The 12058-nt window shown below is 37.8% G+C and overlaps 1 protein-coding gene across 1 annotated transcript; it reads left to right on the top strand.

Annotated features, from left to right (window-relative positions):
- The first annotated feature begins 5101 nt into the window (after positions 1-5101).
- On the top strand, positions 5102-9854 carry LOC119793432. The gene is made up of 2 exons (XM_038300652.1): positions 5102-5423; positions 8425-9854. Exons 1-2 carry the CDS (start codon positions 5291-5293, stop codon positions 9015-9017), a joined length of 726 nt encoding a protein of 241 aa, XP_038156580.1. The 5' UTR covers positions 5102-5290; the 3' UTR covers positions 9018-9854.
- The last annotated feature ends 2204 nt before the right edge of the window (positions 9855-12058 follow it).

Consider the following 12058-nt stretch of genomic DNA (forward strand, 5'->3'; position numbering starts at 1 on the left):
TGTTATTTATGCAAATTATAAGTGTAATATTTTAAAAAGCACAACTGGTGTGATTATCTTTTTTATTAGACAGTCAAGAGCAGAGCTGAGTTAAGCAAGACTGTATGGAGAAAAAATCTTTGTATAAAGCTTTGCATAGAGCATCAATTATCCTTAAGTATTAACTATATATTTAATTAAATTTGTTTTTTTAAACATTGATTCCAGTTTGAGGGAAAATTAATAAAATGACCACACTATTTAAAGAATATATATTAATTAAACTTTATTGATCTCACAATGGAGAAATGAAGTCTCTGCATTTAACCCATCCTCTTTAGGGAGCAGTGAGCTGCCACTGTGCGGGGCACGGGGAGCAATCAGGGGTTAAGGGTCTTTGTTCAGATAGCCAGAGTGGCAGTCTGATACAGAGGTATATGTTATTTGTTTGTCCCAATCCACCATGTCTCTCTTTGCTTTGTTTGAGTTGTCATTGTTCTTCATAATCATTGAGTCAAGAGCTGAGTCATTTCAATAAATGTAGACCTCACATACTCCACCTTTCATCAGTAGACTGTTTTAACAGTATCTTTATTGTTTCTGTCCCTCCCCATCCTACACACTCTGGACAAATGGGGAAACACCCAAAAATACCACATAGTAACTGGCTTGTGCTGGCTCTGTTTGTCACATTAGTATTTGGTTCGTTCACCAGTGAGGTCCTGGTGATGTTTTACATTTGCTTCTAACAGCTAATGTGAGTTCTGCCTGACAACTCCCACTGTCCTACTTTCTCTCCTATAATTTTTGCCAGTAAAATGCAGAGATTCACATCCCCCGGTCTAACTTGCTGTGTTATATTTTTCTTTTTTAACCTTTTATTAAATAAAGCAGAACATCTGTGGAAATCATGTTAAAGACAATGACTCTCCAATGGATTTCGATCTGGACTTTGACTAGACAATTCTAATACATTAATCTGTTTGACCTGAACCATTTCCTTGTAGTTCCCAGTGTTTGTGTAAGACAGGGGTGATCAATGTGATTCCCATGGGCTCCAAGGGGCCCTCAGGGGCCTCATGGGATGCCTACAGCATCTTCTAAAAACAGCACAATTTACCAGTGGGCTAAGATTGAAATTTTTATTTTATTCTATTGCTCTTCTTTTTAAATCATTTATAGAGCATTTCATTATTTTATTCACAGAGAGTATTCAAGCATTTATAGACATTTCAAAATAACAATGCAATAATGACAAGTAGGAATTAAACGTAACAATAAAAATATGTTTATTATGCATGAAGTTAAGGTGAACGCTTATCCCTTCCTGTTTCCCTCCTTCCTTCCATCCTTCCTCAAGTTCTTCCTTCTCTCTGTCCTTCCTTCCTTCCTTCCATCCATTCTTCCTCAATTCCTTCCTCCATTTCTTCCTTCCATCCTTAATTCCTCCAGTCCTGCAAATTCTCTCTTCCTTCCTTCCTTTTTTCCTCCATTCATTCCTTCCTTCCTTTTTTCCTCCATTCATTCCTTCCTCCATCCCTCCTTCAATCTTTTCATCCTTCCAACATCCCTTCTTCCTTCTTTCCTTCCCTCCCTACATCCTTTCTTCTTTTCTTTCTTCATTCCCTCCCTCCATCCTTCTATCCCTCCCTCCCAATGAAAATATGTTTAGTATGTATGCAGTTTAGATGAATGCTGATCCCTTCAGATCAGAGGTCAGTATTGGTAGCCATGAAGTAGCTCTTGGCCTTAAAAAGGTTGGGACCCCTGGTGTAGGGCTTTTTTTAAGCTGGATTAGGAATCCCAAGGCTTTCCCTACCTCTGACAGATTTTCTTTCTTTATTCTGCAGTATTTACTCCATACAACTTCCTATAATCTGATTTGCTGTTTCGTCTGAAGAAAATAGTACCAACAATTCAATGCTGCTACCCATGTTTCCCTGTTCCCTGCTTATATCTTCAGGGTAATGTTCTTTACATGATTGATGAATGTTTGGTCTCATCTGACCATAACACCTTTGTCCACGTGCTGTTTCCCCTACATAGCTTACATAACACTGTAAATAAGACCTTTTATAGATCTCTGTGAACAAAAGCTTTCCTTTATGCCTTCCTGTATAAAGGCAGAGTTCCCACCTATAAGAACAAGCATATCTTTTACTTTTCAGAGGTATCCTTAGATCTCTGCTTTGCTCAAAGCTTGATAAATTGTTGCTCTGTTCCTGATGGCCCTGATAGTTCACAAACATTCTATAGCAAACTAAAATTTATTTACTTACATCTAGATGCTTTTTACTGATAAGGTGTCCTCTAAAAGTAATTAAATGTAATTTATTTTATATATGGCTATCGTAGTGAAGGGAGCTATATGTATATATATTTTATAAAGAATCCTGGACAATGCATGTGCTGGTTGAAAAATTTTGGTCACATTGTGCTTGACCTTTTGTACCTTTTCTTCCTCTCTCCTCTTTCTTTGCTGCTTCCTGCAGGTTCTCGCTCTTCCTCATATAAATCTGCCAGCATTTTCCCAGGTTCCTCCCTCTGCGACAGGTATACCCAGCCATCTAGACTATGACGATCGGACACACATGCTGACATGTGCAGCATTACAAGCCTGCAGAAAGAAATGATCAGCACGTTTCCGCTTCTCATTCTGCTTCTGCAGCTAAAAAACCAAGCACCTGCTGAACCACAGCCCTGTGATGACAAGATCAAGGACAGCTGACCATTCTTTTGGTCAACTAAGCTGAACATAAAGGAAGCCAAAAATAAAGTTTTAACACGTAGCTTAGCGACAATTTTTTATTCAAAGTTAGTGAAACAAAGTTTTTAAAAACCTGAGATAACCATGACGACAGAGAGCAGCAAGATTCTATTTTTGGAGCAAGTGATTTATTCAAAGAAATTATGAAAAATAAAATGGACAAGAAAAAGATATTTTCATGAAATAAAAAAATTAAATCAATTGAAAAGTGTGTGTGGCTTGGATATTGCTCAAGCTTCGATGCTACTGCTGCTTTATGTTCAACACTGTATGAATTGATCCGGCTCTTGTTCCTATCTAATCTGACATTAGAGAGAAAACAATACGTCCCAACAAAGAACCCCATGGAGTTCCTGGACAAAATGGGTTTTTTCTACTTCCTTCAGGGTAAATAAAAAAACATAAAAAAAATTAGAATTTTTTTTATTTTAAAATCGTGTTTTTTGAAGTAGAGAAGAACAATTGTTCAGTTTGGTATATAGACAATTTCCTTATTCATATCTTTTATAGCACCTGAACTGAAAGTTTTTTTTTCTTTCTTTTTTTATGGCTTAAACTTCACAGTGGGCTTTAGGCTGCCTTGCAAGGCTTTAAACCTGGATTTGAATGGAGACAAAGCCATTGTCAAGCACATATCAAGGTGCTCATTTTGAGCATAGATCAATATTTATTTTTGATTCTGTTCATGGTGGAGAATCCTGCTTCACAGCAGCAGGTTGAGCCAAACATACTCAACATGTGCAGGGTCATCTTTGAGCACACTTTTCTGTCACCAGTTCACCGCAGTTCTTCCAGCAGTCCACGCTCTGCTTTTTTTTTTCTCATCGTCTTCTCCTTCTTTCCCATCCCCCGGCTTGCCACAGGTTTGTCTGCTGTGTCTAAAAGTAGCTAGCAGCAGCAACCCAGACTGACAGCAGCTCATTGGCTCATTTGTATCACGTGCAGCCTGGTCCCGGGTGCTCTGGAGGGCTTTACCATACAAACAGGACAAGCAGACACTGCCATCGGACAACATGCAGTAATTTATAAATGTTTTAATCAGGTTGGGTCTGGATCCGGACCGCGGTCCGCTAATCTGTGACCTCTACTCTAGAGCATCAATATTAGTACAGAAAAGGCCAAAGTCATCACTCCTGAATATCCCCGAACTTAAATATTCTCTTCTGGTCCCTACATAAAGAGGCCAACATTATGTTAAAATAATGTTATTTGAATCTGGTTAAAAAATATGATGTGGTCCCAGAGGGGCAAATGGTTTAAACAAGAAAACACATATTTTGCTAGAAAATATTTCCAGGCTCAACAGAAAATCCAGCCAATTTTAGCTAGATATCCAGCCAGATAAAAGAAGAAAAAAGTATTGGTATGGATGTAAATTAACAATTTATATTGATGTAAATCTATTAAAAGATATGCCAATTAAGGTAATAGGACCAGAGAACATGATAGAATTGAGCTCTCCTTTTAACTATGACAAGGAACGTAATTGTTTAATGGGAAAAACAACAAAATCTTAAGAATTAGGCAGAAATTAAAAGCATTTACACACATAACTGTCAGCAAGTCAAATAATTTATAGCTTTAGATTTATTTAGCCATTGGCAAGGTTTTCAGTTAGAAATGTATGAAAAAAAGCCGTGCCTCTAAAATGACAGTTTTACTGAATTTTAGAGACAAACTAAAACCAACCCAGACAGTTTTAAATACAGCAAAGCCAAATGCTGTCATACTCCTGATGGTTTGGATGAAGAATTATATTCATCTGATGACGTAAGCTTGTTTCTGATTGGAGGTTACATGGGTATCTGTCAAAAAAAAAGATAAAGTAATGGTACAAACAAATAGTTATTTGAGATGGGGGGGAGCAGGGGTCTGTTTATTTAGATTTTCTTAAAGTTGACATGAAGATGAATAATTCGCAATCAGAAGAGCTCTACTTTCTGTCAATGCTGATCATAATGTGATGAGGTCCAAATGTTTGATGTTTCCATCACCATCATCAGCTAAAGATTTTCTATTAGATTTAGGTAGGAGTTTATGCTTAAGGATTTATTATTTATTATTACACTCCCAAAACTTATTATTTCTTGTCAGAAGAAATGAGTTGGTGAAATAAAAAAATATAGTTAATCTAAATCATGCAGGGGTATGAATATTTTTCTTTGAAATCCATACATAATTTTGTTAAGTTGAAAAAGTTTAAAACATTTCCTTTGCCTTTCTCCTCTACATTTGGTTCAGTTTTTCCCTGGTTACCTATTTGCCCCACCTCCATAATGGCTTTATGTCCTTGTCAGTGTGACTTTTAACAGTACCTCCATGGAGGCATTACGCAGCCCTTACTCTACACACACCCTCCTCAGTGTTCTGCCTCCTTTTTCCCTCTTGTAGAGTTTATAAGTCAGTCACTGCAAAGGTTGGCTCATTAAACAGAGCTTAACACAAAAAGACTGGTCTTGCTGAGAAAGAGAGCGGCTGGAGTGAATCTACTCAAATTATATATTCAAAAGATTATAAATATAAAACAGAAATCAAAGCTATATCATGCATGTGTTTAGGAGCTGGGCTGTGTTGTGTGTGCTTGCAGCTGCTATTTCATCTTTGCATGCAAATGAAAATGACTTTGATGACGGCTTTGCAGACGACTATGGCAATGAGATCTCTCTGGACCAGCAGGGTGAGTTTTGTTAATTAGTCCATTTGCTTATTTTTTCTGTAATCTGTTTTAATGGCTGGCAACCAATGATGCTTACCAGCTGAGCATCTCGAAGGAGAATTCAGGATCAATAAGGCGAGGCTAATGAAAGAGCTAGGGAAAGATTGCTTAGTTATAATGTTTACAAATAAAAAAACATATTTAAACAACCTGTAAATTATGGTACCTATATTTTCTTATTTTTGCTGTAGGTACAACCTTACCAGCAAAGATATTATTCTAACTTTCTCCTGGTAAAATGATAAACCTCAAATTACTAAACTTGGATTTACGAGTAATATTAAAGAGCTATAGTCATAGTTAGTTATAATAGGAAGCTGGCTTCTTTCTTTTGATTTTGAAAAAAAAAAAAATATATATATATGTATATATATATATGTATATATATATATATATATATATAGATATATATATATATAGATATATATATATATATATATATATATCTATATATATATAGTAACATTTACTTAATCACATCCAAGTTGTAAGCTAGATTTATTTATTTAGTGTCCTTGTTTTGCATACGCATTTTACTAAAAATTTTAAGTACATCTTATATCACTGTAGTACTTGCTTTTATGAAGTAATTAAGTAGTATTTATTTTGTGCTTCATATTAATTTACTTTGTTGCATTATGTTACATTACTTACTAATATTAGATAATCATTGCTACTTTTCTTTTAATAAACTTTACCAAATAAATTGAACCAATAGCCTATACATTTAATAAACATTAAACAGTTTATTTTTCATGTTAAATAGTTTAACAAAGAAGTAAATACCCTCTTGTATTATTTCATGAGCCAGCCAGAAATTTGACAGTCTAACTGGAATTATCCATCCATCTGTCAGTCCTTCTGTCAGGTTTAATCCCAGGTGGGGTCGCAAGGAGTGCTGGTTCCTATCTAGGGTTGTCACGATACTAAACTTTTCAACTCGATACTGATACTAAGTCATTCCGTAAAAATTCAAAAAATATCCACTGGACTTGGTTTTCAAGATTTGAAGACGTTTCGCCACCTCTCCAGGAAGCTTTCTCAATTCAAATGTGAAATGTCAAATGTCAAATGTGTGAGAAAGCTTCCTGGAGAGCTTCCTGAGAAAGCTTCCTGGAGAGGTGGCGAAACGTCTTCAAATCTTGAAAACCAAGTCCAGTGGATATTTTTTGAATTTTTACGGAATGACTATGACCTGGATGACTGAGAACCTTCATCAGCCTACTGATACTAAGGAAAATATTCGATACTCGATACCATTTTCGATACCACAAGAATAAAAACAAAGACTCCAAAATTTTACAGAAATATTATCATTAATAAATAAAATACAATAAATAAATACAATAAACAATAAGAATAATATTTTGAGGTTGTATGCTGTGCACAATATTAAGCAAGCTTGATAAAAAACATATAAAATTAAAATTAAGTGTTCCTTCCTTGGCTATGCTTTGCACACATAACAATGACACTAGCCAAACCGTTTAAGAAACTAAAATAATTCTCAGGAGCTGCACCTGTTACAAAAATAAAGTCTGAAACTGAAAAGTTTACAGAAATATTCAATCACACAGTGTTCAGAAAGTGCATTGTCCTCTATTCTGCAATTTAGATGAATGACTGTTTAGGTGCCACTGGTGGAAGCACTGTCCCGATACTTTTAAAAACGAGTATTGTATCCGGATACAACATTTCAGTATCGATACTTTTTTGAGTATCGATACTTTTGACAACCCTATTCCTATCTCCAGCTGTCTACAGGCGAGAGGCGTGGTACACACTGCACAGGTTGCCAGTCTATCACAGGGCAACACAGAGACAAACAACTTTAATGTCAGGGTGTTTACTTTTGAGGATAGTTTAAATCCATCCAACTCCAGGAAAAGTTTTTGGAAGACTTCCAAGGTGTAGCCCAAAGTTGTTGGCTTGATTGGGTGAAAGGAAGGGTATACCAAAGGAAGGGTATACCAAGTTCAGGGCATATATCAGTCCCATGAGCAACGAGCAGGCTTTTGCAGTACTGTTGCACCCTGCTAAAATGACTGTCACTGGAACTACCTCTTGCTCTGTGTATGATCCTGAATACATCTTTACTCAGAGCAAAATCAGTCCTGCTGCGAGCTACAGTGCGTATGCACCAAGCATGTCTTTCAAAACACTACCAGTAAAGTTTATGTAGTATTTTTAGGTTTATGTACATACTGCTATTAAACATTTAAATAGTATAAGGAAATCTGAGTAAAACGTACTCTTTCCCCGAAATTCATTTAAACATTTAAATAGTATAAAGAAATCTGAGTAATACTTAAACTACTATTTTTTCACTGTGCTCTGGCTCAACGTTAGGTTCATTGTTTTGCTTAAAGTTTAACAACCAACACAGTCTTCAACCTTGTTATCATCTTCAACAAGTTTTCTTCCAAAGTCATTCCCCATTTAATTTCATCTATATGATTCAACTCTGACCAACCAATATGCACCAGCTTAGAAAAAAAGAATCCCCATAGCATGATTCTACCACCTCTATGTTTCACTGGTGGAACAATGAGTTCAGAGTTATGTGAAATGTTGGTTCTTCTTTGCGCTTATCCTTTTTCAGGCAGCTCTGTTAGTTTAGTTGCAGCATGTAATTTTCACAATAGCAATTGTTCATTAATGCTCAGTCTATTTAAGGCTAGGGTGACTTACTTTCCATCAAGATTACCGGTAAATAAAAAAAAATCTCTGTTTGACAAATAAGGTGACTGTAAGGCGTTTGTTGACTTTACCACTGAAGAAAAAAAAAACAGTTACCCTTTTCAGAGAGATTCCCTTGTGCACTAATAGTTCATTGAAAAAGATCCTCACAATGCTTTAAGCCCTCCTTTTTAATTAACCTTAAGTCCTATAAACCACGTGTTCTAATTCATCTTTAGTATATTAACATTAATTGAAGCTTCATATTTTCTTTCCTCTATAGAACAGTCCCCTACCAAACCATGTCGTACAGATTTCTCCCACTGGGACAAGCTTTTCATCGCTCTGGAGGATTTCCACATGAGACAGAACATGCTGTTGGACTCAATGGAGCAGTGCTGTGGAGGAATGGTCTCTCTGAGGAGCCAGATGGACAAGCTCCTCAGGGGGGCTTCACAGCAGACTGCACCCAGGCAGGTGTCAGCATGCAGGGGACAGACAGACCTGGAGACTCTCAGGCTTCAGCACAGCTTGGCAGAGCTCCACCAAGGAAGAGCAGAGATGGAGAGGAGGATAAATGCCACATTGCAGATGATCCTAAACAGCCAACATGAGGACAGCGCTCGACTGAATCGTCTTGAGGAGGCAGTGTCAGAAAACAGCAGAAACAGACACCAACCAACCCAGAGACCTGGAGGTTTAGGCTGGACCTCCCTAACGGAGCAGGAGGAACAAGAAGCATCTTCACAGCTGAACCTGGATATGATAAAAAGCTCTCTAGTTTCCATAGCGAGAGATGTGCAGAGGCTTTACCTGCAGCTGAGCACAGTGATCGAGCAAACAGGAACACTGAGGAAGGGCCGAGGAGACACATAAACTGTCTGCAAAATTATATACAGACAGAAAAAAGAACTGGAACTCTTTTATATGTTTTAGGGGTTTGTTTTATGTTACAAGAGCTTGTATTTTCCTCCAGAGAACAACCCTAAGGCACCAATAAGAACCATGTGGGTTTGCTATAATGAATGAAAATCAGTTAAACAACTGTATCGCCCTAGTGGAAAATCTTTCCTCCCTTGTCCTGCACAGTTTACATCTAATTTCCAACAACCTAGTTATTTACTCACATTTTCATTTGTCTGGATCTTTGCATCTGCTTTATGCTGCTTCTCTATTTCTTCAGAGGCTTGTGTAGCTGTAAGGACTGCTTATACACATAACCGCAAGGAGGAGAGCCAGAGGTTTGGTCTGTGTGTAATTTAAGACGTGTTTTTCCTGCTCATTAGTTGCTTTAGTGCGAAGAGGCCACCACTTGCAGTTCTCAGTGTTTATGATTCATGTAGCCGTGCCAGAAGTGGGTTACTCTGAAGCCCATCCCTCCTTCAGCCTCACAAAAGTAAACACACATGTCTGCAGGCTTGTCTATTTGAACTAAAATCAGGTTGGTATTGATGTCATATTTTATAAAATCTAAGTCTTCACATCAGCATTTTAAAAATGTGTTTCAATTAAGATTTTTCATTATTTTATTTCAGCAAGAGCCACAATCTTGATGTTAGTTTTTTGTACTTCTCGTCACTTTCTTCTACCAATTCCCATCTGATCAATCCTGTGTTTCATGATGCATCATGGCTTGATTCTTTTGCTGTTTTGTTTTTTTGTTTAAAAAATATAAGATTCTTTCTCTTAATAAATCTGTAAAAATGTACCTGTTTGTGTGGAGACTGAGCGTTCATTTTTATTTATTGTTAAAGGGACAGAGTTTAAAATTTACCCACATTTAGTGGTGCAATAAATGAATAACAAATGGAACACTAGTGCCTCCCACTAATCATGTATTCACTGGATTGCTGATAGCCTGTTGGTAGTATTGAAGCCACCGGCTGCCATATCGGTACTCCCTAGTTAGACCGGTCCCAATGTAAGCAATATGTGCGCCACAGCATTAAACAACTATTACTTTCAGTGGGGGTTTAGACTTTTAAAATAAAGCTAAATCATCTCCTGGAAAAACACTGGCTGTTTCATAGCATAAGTAGATTACTGTAATTTATGTTAAACAAGTAGGCACATCACATTGCATAGTCATGAGGTCAATGAAGTCTATAAATCAGTAATATAACATATTATACAAATCCATCACAAGAAAAAGAATGTGTTAATAAAGCATGATAATTCAGATGTGCCAAAAGTGCTAAATTGATTATGTACATGTAATAGATATGTATTTATGACATTGTTGTGGTAATTACATATTACATAATTTCAAGATTTTACATCAAGACTGAATTACAAGTACATGTCTGTAAATGCTATCTGAACTGCTCCCTCTCCCAACTATATCTCAAGTCTCTGCCAAGTGTTGAGCCCATTCCCCCGTCCTGCTCTCCCTCTGCTGGTTGGCGCCTGGGCTCGCCGGTGCACTGGTGGAGCTCAGGGTTTGGGCGCGGATGCCCGGGTGGCTACTGGCTTATTCCTGGCAGCTTCTCTGCGGGGCCTGGCCGGCCGGGTCCCAGCTGTGTCTCCCACCGGGGGGTGGGGCCTTGGATCCTTGGGGCCCATTGCTGGATTCACTTCCGGGTGGCTGCTGCCGGTGGGGCGCACGGACTCTGCCCTTCTGCTCCCGGGGGCTCCGGTATTGCGGTGGCTGGGGGACTTGCTCTGGGCTGTCTCTCCTCCTCCCTTGGTGGGGGTCGGATTTCCTGGGTTGGCCCCTCCTTGGCGTCTTCACTCTTGGGGCTCCTTTGGGCGTCTAGGGCTTTGGCTCTCCTGGCGCTGGACTTAGTGCTCTCGGGAGACGCGTCTTCGGCTCTTCACAACAACTATTGAGCATTTTTTCTTTGGATAAACTTAACATGCACAAGTGCACTCTCACAAACAACTACAGGTGCTTGGTTCCAGGTACTTAGAGATTCACTTCCATACTGAAAGCCCATATTCTTATCTTCAGGTAATACAGAGTACATGTCAGATTAAATAATACTATTTATACTTCAGCGATAGTATCTAGGTGTTACTTTATTGTATGTCTCCTACCATGTCCGTTGGTTGTGCTGTTCTTTTTACATCTCTTTGTAAGTAATGAAGCAGACTGAAAATTTTGTATCATTATCTCCCTTTTATCTCCACTTTCTTTCATCTTTTCTCATTTTTTTCTGTTTTTCCTTTCCTGTTCTACATTGCAGTGTCCATATTATCTTTAAAACTCCCTGCATAATTATAACAAAGCAATTTATATACATAAAACAAGCAGAACACTATGGCGATAGCCAGTGTTGGGAAAGTTCTCTTTCTACGTGAACTAGTTCAAAGTTCAGTTCACACATTTTAAAATGAACCACCGGTAGTTCAGTTCATAGTTCATAATTCAAAACTTTGAACTAAGTTCACAGTTCCAAAAAATTAACTAGTTCATAGGTCTTTTTTTCATATATTGCTCAATTACATCATAGCCTACTGTAGAACCACAGACAGCAATTATTTTATCAGTTGTAACACTGAAACTGTGCGTCAGATTTCATCTTCAGATCCAGTTTTGAATCCTTATCCAACCAGGGTTTACATTAGCATTGAGGGGACAGCATTTCCCCATTGTTGCTTTAACGCTTTGTTGCTGTCCATTCACTTCACACTAGTAGCAGCTGCAGCTTTCACCCCTACAGTATATTCTCAAAAACATCAGGAAAAATGTGCTGCTTGAATGGTCTTTTTTTCTGAGGAATTATTAAAAGAAAAACAGGAAAGTAGTCTTTAAGGTGCAAATGTTTTTTTTTTTTAATTAGGCCCGAGCAGCAAAGCGCTGCGAAGGCCTATTGTATTTCGAAAGTTTCTTCTTATTATTATTATTATTATTAGGCCCGAGCAGCAAAGCGCTGCGAAGGCCTATTGTATTTCGAAAGTTTCTTATTAGGCCGAGC

Source organism: Cyprinodon tularosa, unplaced genomic scaffold (assembly GCF_016077235.1).
Source record: "Cyprinodon tularosa strain WSP-4 unplaced genomic scaffold, ASM1607723v1 ctg1121, whole genome shotgun sequence".
NCBI lineage: Eukaryota > Metazoa > Chordata > Actinopteri > Cyprinodontiformes > Cyprinodontidae > Cyprinodon > Cyprinodon tularosa.